This window comes from Homarus americanus, unplaced genomic scaffold (assembly GCF_018991925.1).
Source record: "Homarus americanus isolate GMGI-L3 unplaced genomic scaffold, GMGI_Hamer_2.0 scaffold51859, whole genome shotgun sequence".
Taxonomy (NCBI): domain Eukaryota; kingdom Metazoa; phylum Arthropoda; class Malacostraca; order Decapoda; family Nephropidae; genus Homarus; species Homarus americanus.
The window spans coordinates 19049712-19068610 of record NW_024711292.1 but is presented as its reverse complement, the minus strand read 5'-3'; the positions used below and the strand labels follow the sequence as shown (position 1 = coordinate 19068610).

At 42.8% G+C, this 18899-nt stretch overlaps 2 protein-coding genes across 2 annotated transcripts in view; both read left to right on the top strand.

The window, feature by feature from the left end:
- The window catches only part of LOC121857525 (sulfide:quinone oxidoreductase, mitochondrial-like), a 227048-nt gene that overhangs the window by 155286 nt on the left and 52863 nt on the right, over positions 1–18899 (top strand). The window contains exon 8 of the mRNA XM_042353643.1: positions 14183–14302. Coding sequence (XP_042209577.1) covers positions 14183–14302 — 120 coding nt within the window. The remainder of the gene's footprint in view (positions 1–14182; positions 14303–18899) is intronic.
- Positions 3573–4543, top strand: LOC121855194 (the record flags this gene model as incomplete). Its single annotated transcript, XM_042350093.1, is given in 1 exon segment — positions 3573–4543. A coding segment is annotated over 1 exon segment (249 nt), but the record flags the coding sequence as incomplete, so codon positions are not given.

Here is an 18899-nt window from a genome sequence, read left to right as displayed (position 1 = left end):
CAGATTCTCAAGACGTGGTGCTCCCTTCTACGCGGACTTTTATGTGGTTCAGCAGTTTAATTTGCCAGCTGACGGGTTACTTGGTCTCCCAACTCTTAGAACTCATAAAATAGATGTTCATCCACGTAATAATACTATTACGTTTAAAAGTGTTTCCTACAGCGCTATGCGTCATTCTACACCTTTGCTCACCGCTAGGTCGAAAGTGTTGTCCACCATTCCCACTCAGGGGAAGGCGGAAAATGTGTGAGAGCTAACCCAAGACCTCACACCCTCACTTTCCCAGCGTGATTATAGCAGCAACAATTGGAAGATAGTACCTGTAGTTTTGAAGAGTACTCTCCATTACCTGAATGAGGAATTCACAAAAGCAACTGTCGAATTACATGACGTGTACACTGGCACTGATATAGTATGTCTCCCGGAAACGTGCAAGGTAAAAGGGTTGTCGTGCGAATCGACGTTACACACGATGCGCCCTGGTGGTTTGACAGACGTACTGATTCTGAATAGAACAGGTGTTCAGCATATATTAAAGAAAGGATGTTTTTTGTGTGATTTTCTAATATATCACAACAATGTCGAAGTACAACCTACAAACTTCCCAATTGGCAGTATTGTTACACAATCCCAACAGACTAGGCAGGAGAGGAAAGATCAAATAGCGCCACATGTTAAGGTGATCGATCATCCTCAGGGCTAGACATGCCTTTTCGAGCTGCTTCCTGAATACAGAAATATTGTAGCCTTGCCAGGGGAAAAGCTAGGTCAGACAGATTTGACATCCCATCATATAGCGTTAAAGGAGGGAACAAATCCTATCCATGTACCAGCTTACAGACTACCTCATAGCCAGTTTACTGTAGTCCAAGATATGGTGCAACATATGTTGGATGAGAATGTTATTAAGCGTTCTAAGTCCCCTTTTAATAGCCCCTTATTCCTCGTCCCGAAAAAGGATGGTGTATGGCGCCCTGTTATTGATTTCAGGCGCGTTAATGAAAAAACGATCCCAGATAGGTACCCTATGCCTGTCTTGAGTGACATATTGCAGTCCTTAGGTAAGGATAAAGCAGTATTTAGCAACTTAGATTTGCTTAGTGGGTATTGGCAGATACCACTCAAATAGAAATCACGAGAGGTCACGACGTTTAGCGCGCCACTGGGCCACTTTGAGTCCCTCCGGATGCCATTTGGTCTCAGGAATGCCCCACTAACATTTCAAAGAATGAGCAACACCTTGTTTGCCGGATTGAGTTTGTACCACAGTCTGCGCTTATTTGGATGATCTAATAGTAGTCAGTAAGGACGTCGATTCCCATCTGATTAAACTGCGTGAATTGTTGGAAAAACTTTCCACAGCAGGTCTTAAAATTAGACTCTCAAAATGTGAGTTTCTAAAATCCAGATTCCATTTCCTTGGTCATGTAGTTGACGGTGAGGGCATACATACAGTAGATGATAAAGTAAAAGCTGTATCTCAGTTCCTGCGTCCTACCTCAGTTGATCATGTGCGTAGTTTTCATGGCTTATCTGGATATTATCGTTCTTTTATCAAGAACTATGCAACATTAGCATCGCCCCTAACAAGGTTGCTCAAGAAAGATGCAATGTTTATATGGGATGCTGAACAAGAAAATAGTTTGCGGCATTGAAGATAGAGCTTACCAATGCCCCTGTTCTAGCATTCCCTGACTACACTCATCCTTTCACCCTCTGTACTGACGCTTCTGGACTTGGAATCGTAGCTGTACTCATGCAAGAGGATACGCATGGAAAGTTTAGAGTGATAGCTTTTGCAAGCCGTAGGCTTATTGATGCTGAAACACGTTATTCGGTAACGCATTTGGAAACGTTAGCCGTTGTGTGGGCACTTAAGAAATTTAAAGACATTATCTTTGGATATAAGATAACTGTTTTTACAGATCATGCGGCAGTAACTGAGCTGTTCCATGGCAGAAACTTATCAGGCAGATTAGCACGCTGGTATCTGACAACTCAGGAATTTGACCCCGAGTTTAGGTATTTACCGGGCAGGGCGAATGTTGTCGCCGACGCTTTGTCAAGAAATATAGCACCAGTCATGCCTGTATCAACGTTCACTCTTTCGCAACTGGAAGATGAGCAACGACGCGACCCATTATGGTCAGCAGTCATTTTTGCTCTCAAATCGGGAGAGGATGTTAAACTCCCCAAATTAATTCTTCTCTTAAGTCAGTTTGAATTACGACATAACATACTCCATAGGTCGAAAAAGACGCCAGAGGGTATTGTTTCTCAAATAGTCGTACCTGACACTTTGTGTGAAACGGTTACAACATTGTTCCATGATGTCCCACAGGCAGGTCAGCAGGGTCGTGACAAATGCTTGGCGGAATTAAGAAAGAATTTTTTCTGGAATACAATGAAGAAAGATATAGAATTACACATTGCTAAATGTTTGGCATGTGCTCAACATCAAGGTTCTGAAGGATCACCGGCCCCGATTCTACAATATCCTACACCAGACCGTCCGTTTGACACAGTCGCTATTGACTTGTTACAACTCCCGAGGAGTCATCAGGGATCAGCGTACGTCTTAGTGTGTGTGGATCATTTTTCTAGATTCGTGGTGTTGGTCCCACTAAAAGATAAAATGGCCGATTCGGTGGCCTATGCATTAGTGATGAATCTTATATGTCCATATACTACGCCTAAAGTTCTTCTCTCTGACAATGGGACAGAGTTCTAGAATCAACTAGTAGCACAAATATGTGCGCATTATGAAATTAAGCAAAGTTATGTGACAGCTTATCATCCACAGGCTAATGGCCTTGTTGAGAGAACCAATCGCAAGATCCTGGAGATACTTCGCCCTATTGTGAGTGATTTGCAATACACATGGGAAGATTAGTTACCGCAGGTTGCAGCGTCCAATGATGGGTCGATTAATAGCTCTACGGGCAAATCACCCTACTACATTGTATATGGTACAGATAAACGTCTACCTTATGATGTACTTACGGATACGCCAAACCCTGTTTATAATATGGATGATTTCGCGGCAAAACAAATCCGTGTTTTTACGGATATTCATACCCAAGTACGATCACATTTAGCAGCGTCTCGCGCTGAAATGATGGTCAAACAACATAAACATGCTAAACCTGTCATGTTAAACGTAGGAGATGCTGTTATGGTACAAGAACCTGAAAGGAACTCCAAGCTTTACGCTAAATTTTCAGGTCCATTCCGCATTATTGCCAAAGAAACGGGCAACAAATTTATAATTTGGAAGCCTAACGCACAGATTGCAGATGTCGTGCATGCGGACCGTCTTAAGAAGACCCATGAGAATTTATTGCCCACAGTTGATGATGATGTGATCGACACCTCTTCACAGACTGTACAGAAGCAGTGTGTGCCCAATGACTATTGTATGAAACTTCGTTCTCCAAGTAGATGTTAACACGTGTGTAATTTCTTACAGAATGGCTTGGAACATCATTGTTTTGCTTCTACTGTGTTGTGGCACCGTTGTGTTGACAAACATGTCCACATCCGTCCTCAAACCGGGTGCGCTTGTTGCACCCCTTGGACGCGTTCTCATAGTTGAGGACGTGGTGAACATCAAGTATGAGTTACATGGACTGCTCCAACTTCCCCGTCAGATGGACAACGTCAACGCGCAATTACAATCAGCATTGGACATCCTACAGAGTCTCAGTTCAGCTACTAACATATCGACGATGGCTTCACAAACTATTGAACTTCTACACTTTCGTCTCTTGAACCTTCGCAAGCTTCTCGTTGCTGTTGGAAAAAGCATACCAGCGTCTTAGGCTGATCTTGCAAAAGAAGTGCGTTCTCAGACACGACGAAAAAGGGGTTTATTTAATTTTGTGAGTCTTATCCAAAGCACTCTGTTTGGCACGGCATTGTCTATCAAGCTGTATCTCAGCAGAATCGCGTTATCTCTCAAACATTTCATGCGATTACTGCTTTATTAGTCAAAAGTTAATGCGATAATATTGGAGTCTAACCATGTATCGAGGGTTGTTAATAAGTTACAGAAATCAATCCCGACGCTAGAGTGGCTCCTTTATTTCACAGAATATTTGCATGCTGCGGAAATTTCAGTTCAGAAGGTTGTTACCTGTAATACCGAACTAATTGACAGCATAGTAGATGCAGGGATAGGGCGTGTGGATGCAAAGCTTGTGCCTATGCAGATGCTTCTTGATGCTTTAGAGATTGCCAAGTTGCAGTGTCACTTAACTCCTATTTTTAATGATAGTAAGGTAGAATATTATTACCCTCTGTTGGAGTCGACTCTCACGCACAGTGCTATTCTCATCCACATCCCTATGCGAGCGTAACATCAGTTTAATGCATGGCATTTAGAACCTTTCCCCTGGTTTGTTAACGACACTGTATACTCTGGATAGGCCGAAAGAACTTTTCCTTATAGATGAAGATTATTCTTTATTGGCATTAGAGGATCCTGAGGTACTGTCACGGTGTAAGTCGTCATATCTACACCTACACGTATGTCCAGCCTATATGTTCGCGTTTATTCCTGCTGCAGAAGGAATATGCGAATTGGCAGTCATACAAACAAATGTACGCACAGCACTTGCACAATGCAGCTATAGGCCAGTTAGTGTCAAAACTGTGTTTCACGCTCATCTCCACAATGTGCAGTATTTATTCTTTCCAAATACAACTACTGTTATTTTAAAATGCCATGATGGTGTTAAGCAACTAGTTGTGAAAGGTCATTACAAGGCTCCGGACTATTGTGAAATCACTTGTGGTTCATTACAGACCTTGCCTACTCATCAGCAATTTGCCTTAAATTTAAAACTCAAGTCTGCTCTAATTCCATTTCCTGTCATGAATTTCACTGTAAAGGATATTCAGAGTGTTTCAGAGAAATTAAAGGTCATTGCATTCTTGAAGGAGACAAAATTTGCTGATATGAATAATAATTTGCCATTTTATTTATCACGGGAATTTGTTATACCTAGTCTCACAATTCCCACTATTATGTTAATTTTGGCAATCATGTTTCTGTTTTGTTATTATAAGTCAGTGTCATCCAAAATGAAAGTTGTACATAACATTTTAATCCGTAAAACGCTAAAGTATAGGGCCCCTGTAGTAGATAAAACCCCTACCGTAGTTGAATCCTCAGCTTAGTGTCTACACCTTTGTTTATAACATGGTTAGGGTTGTATAGGATGTACTGTACTCTGTGAGCTTATTTAGGCCTCACGGAGCTTGGCCGGTGGTGACCGAGCGATGTAATGGCACCTGTCTCATCAACAGAAGTATTATATAAATGGGTTATTTACATCTGATTTATATTATGATTCCTCCCCTGTAATTTTCCACTATCTGTGAGGACATGAACTAAACACATGATCGGTATCTTTCCCAAGAGGGATAAGCTCACATGTCAGCATCTATGTAAGCACGCACCAAGGCAACGCCTTCAGTTAGTCTCACTTACTACTTAATATCGAACAGACGTTGATTCACGTTTATATACAATAAACGCCATCCTTTCTCATCACACTCATAAATAGTGGAACTTACAGTTGACCAACACTCAGGAATTATATAAACATAATACTTTTCTAATAAAACAAGAAACTTCAATTGGGTTTCGTTACTAAAGCTCAATATAATATATGTGAACCAACCTGGTTAATTGGTAATTAACCAACCGTTTCACCACTGTACTAGTGTCTGACCGCATGGTTTTGTGACGAGGCTTGTTGCCCCCTGGGGTGTAATAAAATAATTAGATAATAAATAATAAGCCCAACATGACAAACAGATGCAGGTAGTAGGTTGTTAAGCTTCAGATATAAGTCACATTCCATCCTCTGGGCATGAAAAGTAGCAGTAGTGCGTGCGTGCCCGTCTGTCCGTTCGTCTGTGCAGGCGAGACCAGCAGGGGATCTCGGAGTAGCAGTGGGCCCTAGAAGGACGGTGCATAGGCCCACCGGCATGTGGACACGTCATGGCGTTTACCAACCGTTGCCCCGCTGCCTTGCGGATTAACCTTGGTAGGTATAAGGCTACAGGAGTAAACCCCGAACAAAAAATCTGCGGTGGAGCCCCGCATCAGGCAGACATGCTTACAGAGCTCCAACAAGACCCCAACGGTGGTATAGGCAGAAGGGGTGACCACCATGGAAACCCAACGAATACACCAGAGCACGAAGGCAATGCCTGATGGATAGGTTACTAAGGCGAAACCCAACAAACTGGGACTATCGGCAGTCCATTGGAACTCTCTCTCTCTCTCCCCAGTCATTGCAACACTTACACCACTGGATCAGGAATAAGAGAGTCAAGATGTGTGGTTACACCCTGCACTCCTGCCTCACCAATAAATAAAACTCACGCACAGCCATCATCCAGCTCATCACACCTCTCATCATCATCAAAACCCCTATACCCCCAAAAGTTGTATGGCGACGGACACGTGGAGACGGGGACAAGCAGAGATGACTGCCGGGAGTCTCTAGTCACAACTTTGCACATGGGCGGCAGAGATAAGATGGACGTTTATGCACTGGGATCTCGGTAGCAGTGCAATCTGGTCCTGTTTGTGCAATTGAGCAGCCCTTTCGAGGAGCCACTCTACTCACCCCACATGGGGAGGGGGCTAGCAAAGGTGCTCTAAACATAGCCTGCCTAAAAACCCAACCTGATTGGGTAAACCACACCCAGTAAGGTCATCCTTATGCGGTTGAAAACACAATCATAATCATAGATCCAAACAAAAACAAACTATACAACCTCTTATGGTCACTTCATGGAATGTCAGTACCCTTCTGGATGCTGGCACAAGTGAGTGTCCTAAATGAAGAAATGCGCCTTGTGGCCAAAGAACTGGCTAGGTATAACATCGACATAGCAGCCATTAGTGAGCCCCGGCTCACCGATGAGGGCCAACTCACAGAATGGGGGACTGGCTATACCTTCTTCTGGAAGGGCAAGCCTGCTGCGGAGAGAAACCGCATTTATAGAGTTGGCTTTGCCGTCCGCCAAAGCATCCTACACAGGCTAACTGAAATGCCTATTGGGATCAACGAGCGCCTTATGATGCTCTGAGTCCCACTGAATCACTCACGTCACGCCTTCTTCATCAGTGCATATTCCCCAACACTGGATGCAGAGGAAGACATCAAGGAGGCCTTTTATGCCGACCTCGACAGAGTGCTAACATTTATCCCAAGAGAAGATAAGGTTGTGCTTCTTGGTGACTTCAATGCAAGTGTTGGCAGAAATGCTAACATTTAGCAGGGAACCATAGGGAAAAATGGACTAGGCAAGTGTAATCCCAACGGCCTACTACTCCTCAGCAAGTGTGCTGCACACAACCTCACTATCACCAATACCTTGTTTCGGCAGGCAGACAAGTTCAAGGGTTCATGGCAATACCCATGATTCAAACACTGGCATCTCATTGACTCCATCATTGTCAAAGAAAGAGGTCGCCGAGATTTCCTCATCACCCGCGCCATGCGTGGCTCAGACCACTGTGACACTGATCAACGACTTGTCAGGGCCAAGCTCTCACTTCACGTTGCCCCAAAACTGCGAAGGCAGCAAGCCTCCAGAAGAGGTTTTAAAGCTGATCATCTGGAGGATCCAGTGGTAGCACATGCTTCCAGAGAGCAGTTCGAACATGGGCTTATAAACTACCCAACATCGTGAATCCCAGTGCCGAATGAGATACTCTCAACACTGTCATGACAAAAACCCGCAAAGAGACCCTCAGCCAGGTCAAAAGAACACACCAGGACTGGTTTGATGAAAATGACCCAGCAATCAAAGTATTCATCGATGATACACATGCTGCTTTACTGACTCAGTCTCGGACCAAAGCTGATATCTTCCGCAGTAAGAAAGCGGCTGCCTAGCGAAAACTCCGCAATCTAAAGAATGACTAGCTCAAAAATAAAGCATGTGAAATACAAAAAATTGCAGATCAGCACAAGATGCACAAATTTTTAAATTCTATAAAAATTTTTACAGGCCAATCAGTTGTGGCGCAGCCCCCTCCGCTCATCTGACGGTAACTTCATAATTAGAGACGACGAAGGCCTCCTACAGCATTGGAAAGAACACCACCATTCATTGCTCAACCGAAACACCGATGTGGATATGTTGACTACCCAGCAGGTCCCTCAGCATCCAGAGCTGACCCACCTCAACTATCCTCCATCCCTGGATGAGGTAACTACTGCCATTAAACAGATGAAATATAACAAAGCCTCAGGTTCTGATGGAATACCAGTCGAGGTGTATAAAGCAGGAGGACCTCTGCTTACCAGCCATCTCCACTCACTCCTGGAGAATATATGGGAAAAGGAGGAAAACCCCCAAGCTCCTAAAGATGCCTCCATTGTCAATATTTATAAGAACAAGGGGGTCCGGTCAGACTGTGGCAACTACCGTTGGATTTCGTTGCTCTCCGTAGCTGGCAATGTTATCACCCGGGTTCTCCTAAACAGACCTCTTCCTGAGGCGGAAAACTTCCTCTCACAAATCTCAATGTGGCTTTACACCATCACATGGCACCACTGACATGATCTTTGCTGCCTGCCAGATTCAGGAAAAGTGCAGAGAACAGCGTCATGGCCTGTACACGGCTTTCATCGACCTAGCCAAGACCTTCGACTTGGTCAACAGGGAAGCCTTCGGGTGGTTCCTCAGTCGTTTTGGCTGCCCACCAAAATTCATCGCCATTTTGAGGCAGCTCCACAAAGATATGAATGGCAGTGTCCTGCACAACGGCACCCAGGCTGAGTTCTTCCCCATCCAAACAGGGGTTAAACAAGGATGTGTACTGGCACAAACTCTCTCTCCCATTTTTTTGGCTGCCTTCCTTACTCGTCCTCGTCGAGTATTGGGTGAAGGATCTTTTCAACATAAGACGACTCCAGGTAAGAACAAAGGTGTTGGCAGTTTCCATTACTGAACTTCAGTATGCAGACGACCTCACCCTTGTTGCTCACTCTGAACACGACCTACAGGAGATCCTGAACACCTATGCAGATGCGTATATTCACTTTGTCCTTGAGGTGAATGTATGTAAGACTCAGATTCTCTTTCAACCTGCCCATGGTTCAGTCACACCTCCACCATCCATCTAGCTTAACGGTACTACCCTCTCTAATGTTACCATCTTACGGTATCTTGGCTTCCACCTATCCACTCCCACAGACATTGATGAAGAGATTCAGCATCGGATCAGAAGTGGATCTCAAACCTTTGGAAAGCTCCAAAACAGTGTCTTCAGCTGTAGGGAGCTGAAATTATCTACAAAGCTGTACATATATTGAGCAGTGGTCCTCCCCACCCTGTTATATGGCAGTGAGACATGGGTCACATACAGGAGGCACCTCAAGGCACTTGAAAACTTTCACCAATGTAGTCTATGTACCATCCTCCGAGTTTGTTGGGAAGACGAGAACAAATTCCAGTATTCTTGCGGACACCAACTGTAGGAGCATCGAGGCTACCATTATCCATGAACAACTACGTTGGACTGGCCATGTTACCCGCATGGACGACAGTAGACTGCCAAAGCAGCTACTTTACAGTCGCCTAACGAATAGTAAACATAACGCCGGCGTGCAACTGAAAAGGTATAAGGATAGTCTTAAGACAAACCTGAAAAAGTGCCAAATCGATCCCCCTCACCTGGGAGTCAATTACTCCACATTGTAACGCTTGGAGGAGCACCACACGAGAAGGTGTCAATACTTTCAAGTTAGCCCAACTGCAAATGAGTGAGACAAGCGCCGTTGTTGGAAAGACGCTGCCACAGCCCCTCCCGCACTAGATGAAGCCCTCCACATGTGCAACGAATATGGACGACACTGCGGAACCCGTATCGGCCTCTTTAGTCACCTCAAAACTCACCAACCTAGGTGACAAACTTAATAACTAATATCATTGTATCATCGCTGGATGATCTTCATACTCGATTCCAAGTGACAACAAAGTAGTACAGTAGTAGTATGCCCCTACTACCCGGACACAGCAGTCCAGCTTATCACCTCTCCACCCCTTCCACATGAGAACTAGTTTCTTCTTCTGTATGGGACCAAAGCATATATCAGAGGCGGACGTAACTGTCGCCCGAAGTGCGGCGCACTATGCTGGGTAACAGACATTGTTGCATCTGTGCTAGCCAGAACCAAAATTGCACTAGCTGTGATTGTGCAAGAAACAACTGACCATGTGTGGTTTGCAGAAAGGGAAACAATTGTCGAAACCCGCATGGCAGAGAGCCAACACAGTTGGCCACAGTGGATATCGCCGGGACCGAACCGCCCAATGATATCCTAAATGATAGCAGTGAGTCTACTCAACCTAAAAAGGTAGTACCAATAACCACTGCTCCAATAGTAGCAGATGTCCACGAGGTGAATGGCTGACAGCCATCAAAGTGGAATGGCATGTAGATGGAAAATGCAGGCATATGGGTTAAAGAAACTTACTTAAAAATTGTCAGGTGGTCGCCAGCTAACATGTTTGAATCACCAAAGAAATGATTCGGGAGATGACTCGCCTCATAGCCGAGTACACTCAGGGCTGCTTCCTTGCCTCTTTAGCTCTTCAAATACTGGCAATAATACCACATCTATTCTGCCAGAGGACACACACAAAAACTAAGCACAAAGAAAATGTGGCAGCAATGAAGAGAAGATTGACAATGTGGCAGAATGGGGCCTTTGATGATCACCTATATGAAGCAAGAACACTGCAGGAGAGACTAAAATTCATAGGAGACAGAAAGCAAATCACCGATGACATTGCAAGAAAGTTTGGAAACAAGATGCGTGTGATAAAAGTATCTTTGACGGTAAGATCTCTCACAGAGGAATCCTCCAGTGGTTTTCTGCTAATAAACCGAGAGACATTAAAACAACTGAAGGACCAAATGCTGCCCTGTTCGAGAAAATAATAGGAGAGATGGTGTGGAAAAAGGCACTGAAAACTCAGGGAGGGGGCAGACTCTTCAGGTCTGGATGCAAACGGTTGGAGAGTCATCCTCAGCACTAACAAGTTTGGTGCCGTAGCAAGTGATCTCTGCACTGCCATTGCTGCCCTTGCACAAAAGCTAGCAACCTCATGCTGCCAGCACCTCCATGCTCTGACGGCCTGCCGCCTCATTCCCCTGCATACGAATCCAGGATGTAGGCCTATAGGGGTGGGGTAAGTGCTGAGGCAGAACATCGGGAAATACATAATGGAGGTGGTAAAGGATGATGTCAGGGCAGCAGCAGGGAACCTGCAAGTTTGTGGAGGCCACCAGGCTGGAGGGGAAGCAGCCATTCACACCATGAGAATGATATTTGAGCAACGTGATTGTGAGGCCGTTCTCCTGGTTGACGCTTCCAATGCATTCAACATACTTAACCGCAAGGCCACACTGCACAACATTAAGATAAAGCGTCCAAGCTTTGCAATGAATGTTGAAAACACCTATAGGAATCCATCAAACCTCTACGTAATAGACAACAAGGCTCTAAGAGGTGATACCATCATACAGTCAACTGAGGGAACAACGCAGGGGGATCCTGTTGCAATGGCAATGTGCGCAATACACCTATCCATGCTCCAACACACAATAAAATTTGAAACAAGCGAGGTCAAGCAAGTGGCTTATGCTGACGACCTTACAGGAGCAGGAAAAGTGGGGGACATCAAAAAGTGGTGGGATTTGGTAACATCACTAGGCCCACAAATAGGGTACCACCCAAACCCCAGCAAGTCCTTCCTCATTGTGAAGCCAGAACATTATGAACGGGCAATGGAGGTGTACGGTGGAAGTGAGGTCAAAATAACAAAGGATAGCCAAAAACACCTTGGTGCAGTAATCGGCACGACGGACTTCAAGACCGAGTACGTAATTGGAAAGGTGAATGAGTGGGTTAGGGTAATCCAAGCTCTGTCTGATATTGCTAACACAGAGCCACATGTGGCTTTTGTGGCATTCGCCCACGGAGTCGAGCATTGCTGGAACTACCTGATGCTCACTGACCCTGATATTGGACCCCTCCTCCACCCTCTGGAAGAAGCTATCAGCGTTAATTTCATTCCCAAATTAGTGAAACACCCCCACTTAACCCCAGCAGAAAGATCACTCCTTGCACTACCACCAAGACTGGGAGGAATGGGATTGTCCAAGCCAGAGGAGATTGCTGCCACCAAACATCAAAACTCAGTTATGCTCAAGGCAGCCCTCACCAATCACATAATAGCTCACGCAACAGATGAAGTGGATACCAGTGAAGTAAACAAGATTCGACGCATCATTACGACAGAACGACAGCACGGCCAAAGTGATTAGTTGCAGCAACTGATGCTGCAAGTATCTGAGAACTTGAAAGAAAAATGTAGCTATAGCGCAGGAGGTGGGCGCCTCGAACTGGTTAACTACGTTACCGTTAAGGGCAAATGGTTTCAGTCTCGATAAACAAGAATTTACAGATGCCATTGCTCTAAGTTACAGTAGGCCAATAGAAGGTTTGCCCTCCAAATGTGTGTGTGGCTCTTCGTATGACGTCGATCACGCCTCATATGCATGAGGCATGAGGAAATAAGGGATCTCACAGTAAATATGTTGAAGGAAATTTGTCTCGATGTCAGTGTAGAACTGGCCCTCCTTCCATTGGATGTTGAGAATTTCCAACATAGGACTTCAAACACATGCAACGAAGCCCATGTTGATGTCAGTGCTCGAGGATTCTGGAGCCGGGGACAGCGAGCCTTCTTCGACATCAGGATTTCTGATCCCATGGCAGCATGTCAGCGTAACTTAGCTCTCGATGCTGCACTCAGGAGAAACGAGAACAACATGATAAGGGCATAATGGGAGAGAATTCAGAATGTTGATCAAGGCAGTTTCACTCCTCTGTTGTTCACAACCTCTGGTGGGATGGGACCAAGTGCAAGATGCTTCTACGCCAGATTCAGCGATGTGTTATTCGAACAGAAGCAGCAGCCCAGAAGTTATGTTACAGCCTGGATGAGATTTCGACTGTCCTTCTCTCTCCTTAGGTCTGCTTTGCTCTGCCTCAGGGAAACGAGAGCATCGGCCTCAAAGGCGACAACAGTTGCAGATATTTACTACGAGGCAACAGTCACTGAATGCCGCATTGATCTGCGGCTCAACTAGCTCAACACAGCTAGGGTAGCTACTTATGTATGAGGATATTTAATTTTAAGGTAATAAAATGGTGGCAAAGGTGTGGCTATTGGGGGAGGATGGAGGCCATTATTATTATTAATAGTAGTGATGTGTTTGAGTGCGCGCATGTGCTCGCTTGCTCAGTGGCCTCCAGAACCCCTCCAAAAAACTTGTTAAAAATCCAGACAATCAGAAAATCCTGACCCCCTTTCCCTCCAAATTGTCTGAACTTTCAAGGGATTATAGTACATATATTTCAACTCGGTTTTGGAAGAGAAAGATAGTTCTTTACGGAGGTTATCTCAAAATATCACAATGAGGAGGTTGACATTCCAGATTGTGTGGTATTGGGAAGCAAGTAAGGTAAAGTATCTTAAGTCATAGCTGTGATTCTGACTGGGCTGCTTAATGAAATTATATTGATTAATGCCTGTCTGCATCCCAACCCTAATCAGTTTACAGTATTACAATCTTTCACTGATGAACCATTGATTTTTAATGAAGAATTAATGTTGGAAAGCCCTTTTTAAGACTAAGAGCTGATATCTACCCACAAAACTGAGTGGACTTATAAGTACAATATAAATGAGCAACATTTTATCCCTTCAACATGACTTTGTTTACCTCCATCATCCTTGGCAGGATAAGAAATTGGCAGGAACTAATGGAATTGGCCTACAAATTTCCTTTTATAGCTGAAGTAGGTCCTTTAATCTGAATGCTTACTGGACCCTGAGTCAATGGCTGGCTCAAATGAGATCTATATAGCTGGAACCATCTGGTTGAGGAGTACTGTCCCCAGAAGAAAGCTATGGCATTCTCACCTTCATAGTATATTCTATTTTAAATAATGCGAGCTTTCCCGAGTCATAAATAGGTTTTTTGTGTCTTTACAAAAGGGATAATCAAGATAAATATTTTAAATTTTTAATGTGTTACTGTTTTTATCAAACCTCTTCTTTTTAAAATTTTCAGGTTGTGAAAGAGAGAGACATAACAGTGAACCTACGGCAAAATCTTATTGAAGTAAAGCCAGATACCAAGGAAGTAATCTTTCAGAATTTGGACAAAGCAGAAGAATTAACAACTTTCCAGGTAAAATAACTTAAATCACATTTAAAAAAATGGCTTTTCAGGTTTAATAATTGCATGTTAGGACTTTTACAATAATGAAATATAATAACTATCATAACATAGGTGCACCTTATTCAGTCTTTTTAAGTGGCCCCTAACTTTTTGGCCAAAAATTATGAATGTGTCATCCAGTATATCTGATGAATAAATTGACCAGAGCAGTAGATCTAGTGGAGCATTTGAGGATTTGGGCCAGTAAGGCTTACTGTCAGAGAGCTTGTCATGTAGTGTTGATGTTCTATTTTAGACTGGGAACCTCTCTTGGGACATTCTGAAGTCAGAACACATGCTATGTGCATACCATACTTACAGAATAATGTTTAAAATCCCACTACAGTAAACTCGCAGCTTACGTGAGGGTTACATTCCTGGGACTTCACGTAAAACCAAAAAAATGCATACAGTTTCGAAACACTCTTAAATCGCCCCTCTGGGTTCTATTGACTGCGTTAAGTGGGGTACAACTGTGTATGTATATATATATATATATATATATATATATATATATATATATATATATATATATATATATATATATATATATATATATATATATATATATATATATATATATATATATATATATATATATATATATATATATATATATATATATATATATATATATATATATATATATATATATATATATATATATATATATATATATATATATATATATAATATATATACACAGTTTTCCCACTTAACGCGGTCAATTGAACCCAGAGGGTCCCGCGTTAAGTGAAATCGCGTTAAGTGAACAACAGAACATATGGGATTAATTCCAATAGAAACCGGCCCGACCCCCAAACTCCACTTTTTAAGGCACATACCTATGTTGTAGTAAAAATAACATCTTAATTTTATGATGGTACATGCACACAATTAATACTTAAGAGAAATAGAGAAATACAGTCGCCAAGTTAATGTCCATTCAAATAATGGACTCAACTCCCTCCCCCTCTCACACTACACAGCCGGCTAACAGATGGTCGGTCGGTCCCTCCCTCCCCCCACCCCCCACCAACCGCCCAAGGAGATGTGTGGGATAACCTCAAACTAAAGTTAGGAAAATATAATTGACATTGCTGGATTCCTTGTAAGACCAGGAATATTTTGAATATAAATGTCATATATTTTGGACAAAAGATAACAGTTACCTAGAGAAAATTTTTTATCTAAAAATTGTAAGTTTAAAGCAAAATATATGATGTTTATATTCAAAATGATCACCAAATTATAAGAATTCCAGCAATGTAAATTATATTCTGACCGGGTAATTTGTATGAATTTTATGAGCTAAAACAAATATCTTCAGTTAATAAAAAAAAAATAATCTTCACGACACTATCTGTCAATCAAAGTACCCCACCTTGCCTCCCCCCCTCTTCCAACCGCGCGGTCAGTCCCAACCCTCCCCCCACCCCCCACCAATCCTCCCTTCCAGAGTTTTTAACATTTAGTATTAAATAATACCTCAGATTAAAGTTAGGATAATATAATTGACATTGCTGGATTCCTTGTAAGACCAGGAATATTTTGAATATAAATGTCATATATTTTGGACAAAAGATACCATAGTTACCTAGAGAAAAAATTTTATCTAAAAATTGTAAGTTTAAAGCAAAATATATGATGTTTATATTCAAAATGATCACCAAATTATAAGAATTCCAGCAATGTAATTTATATTCTGACCGGGTAATTTGTATGAATTTTATGAGCTAAAACAAATATCTTCAGTTAATAAAAAAAAATAATAATTCTTCACAGGGTAACAGATGGTCGGTTGGTCCCTCCCTCCCCCCCACCCCCCACCAACCGTCCCAAGGAGATGTGTGGGATAACCACTAAATTTTAATAAATAATACCTCAAACTAAAGTTAGGATAATATAATTGACATTGCTGGATTCCTTGTAAGACCAGGAATATTTTGAATATAAATGTCATATTTTGCACAAAAGATAACATATTTACTCAGAGTAAACATTATATCTAAAATTTGTATGTCTAATGCAAAATCTATGATGTTTATATTCAAAATGATCATCATATTGTAAGAATTCCAGCAATGTAAATTATATTCTGGCCGGGTAATTTGTATGAATTTTATGAGCTAAAACAGGCAGGCAGGCAGGGGGTGGCGGGTGGGGCGAATCTAAAAATAGCGTCTCGGCGCGTATATGTGGAAAAAAACCGTGTTAAGTGAAAGTTCGGCTCTGGCGCGCTAAGCGAAACCGCGTTAAGCGGGGTACTACTGTATGTGTGTATATGTGTGTGTGTGTGTATATATATATATATATATATATATATATATATATATATATATATATATATATATATATATATATATATATATATATATATATATATATATATATATATATATCTTGATAAAATCACGCGGGGAAAAGGGAAACAACGTGTGATCTTATCAAGATTTATCTGATCCACGTTTTCATTGTGGATCTACATGAAATATATATATATATATATATATATGTGTGTTTTTATCTTATATAATATCATCTCACATTAAAGTTAAGAGAATATATTTTGCATTGCTCAAGAGATAAAAATTATAGTACAGTCAACCCTCACTTTACGCGGTTAATGTAACCCACAGGGTCCCGCGTAAAGTGAATAACATAACATATGGGATTAATTGAAACAGAGTCCGGGCCGACCCCCTAAACTTCACTTTTTGACGACACACAACTATGTTGTAGTAAAAATTTTATCTTAACTTTATGAGGGTATGAAAAAACAAGTAATATAGAAGAGGTTAGGTAAGGAAAACTAAAGGTTAAGTTAGGAAAAATAAAGGATAGGTTAGGAAAACTAAAAGTTAGGTGTAACACTTACATTAGTAGAAGAGATGGGTCGGCATACGGGGATGGAGGCGGGTTCCGAGGCAGAGGGCAGATTACTGGCCCTCAGGTGAGTCACCATTACTAGGTGCATCACCATCACTGTCACTTACAGTTGTCAGGGCTTCCCTGACAAATCCCTCAAAGTCATCTTCACTGTCACTGGCTTGGGCTGGCTGTGGTGGGTTGCGAGCGAAGAAATCTGTTATGCTTTGCTGACGGCTGGCATTGATGTTGTCGTGATACACCTTGATGTAGGGCTCCATAATCTGCAACAGCTGATTTCATACCTGTTTGCGTCAGGGTCGTAGGAAAGGAGGAGCTTGACTTTCTCGATACACTCCAGGGCAACCCTAACATTACTATGGGGTAAGTGTTGTTCTTCTTGGGATGACGCACCACCTGCCTCTTCACTGACGTCGTCATCATCATGTACCATCTCCTCGGTAGTCACATCAGGTTCCCTTATCACCTCCATGATGTTGTCGTTGGTGGTCTCGGAGAAGCCTGGAACTGTAACACTCTGCGCAGCTTCTCTGGCAAGGTCCACTGCTACTGCAACAGTCTGAACCTCACCAGTCACAGATGACTCCTCCTCTCACCTGGTATTCCATGCAACACACGTCTCCATGTGTGACGAATTGTAGCAATAGACAGCTGATCCCATGCCTCCACCAAGAAGTCCACAGCTTTCTTGATGTTAAATACTCTCCAGAATTGTTTGAACAGTATTTTTTGCAGTGCCAACTGTTGATCCTCATCTTCTTCGCTCTTGCTATCGGTGGTGGTGTCACTCAGGTTACGCAACTCTTCCCTGGTGTTGGTGTAGTCGTTCAGGAGCTGGAACTTTTTTGTTGAGAATGCAGCTTTTACATTGCAGATTAACTCTTGGTCCATGGGCTGTAATATAGACGTAGTGTTGGGAGGAAGGAAGACCACTTTTACGTTGGGGTGACGATCTAACAGTAGGGGCGAGTGTCCTGGTGCGTTGTCCAGCAGCAACAAAATCTTGAATGGCACATTCTGTCGCTCACAGAATTTCTTTACATCGGGAACAAAACAGTCATCAAACCAGGAGAGGGACAGTGTAGAGAACATCCACGCCTTACGTGCGGTCAGCCAGTGGACATTTAGCTTGGTCATGTCCATGGTTTTGTAGGCGTGCGGCTTGCGTGCTGTGTGGATCACCGATAACTTGAGCTTACTGGTACCGGAGGCATTGGTGGTAAACAGGACGGTGATGCGTTCCTTCTGCATCTTCCGGCCCCGAATTTTGCTGGCATTCTTTACAACGAAGGACTTGGAAGGTAGCTTTTTCCAGAAAAGACCAGATTCGTCCATGTTAAACACCTGGTCGTCACTGTACTGTCCTTCCTCCATAATCTCACGTAAAAATGGAGGAAATTCCCTAGCCGCAGCACGGTCAGCACTCGCTTCTTCACTACCAATGTTTATATTGGTGATCTTGTTCCGGATCTTAAACCTCTGTAACCACCCAGAGGAAGCATTAAAGGGTTTGGGCTCTGTAATTCCCATCTTTCGTGCCACTGCAATGTACAGTTCACGTGCGTACTCCTTAACAGAGCGCGTGTCGACCGCCATGTTCCGTCGCGCCTGACGCACCAAGTACCTCACAAGTAATTTTTCTGTCTTGAGAAGCACCTGGTTGTGAAAATATTTGATC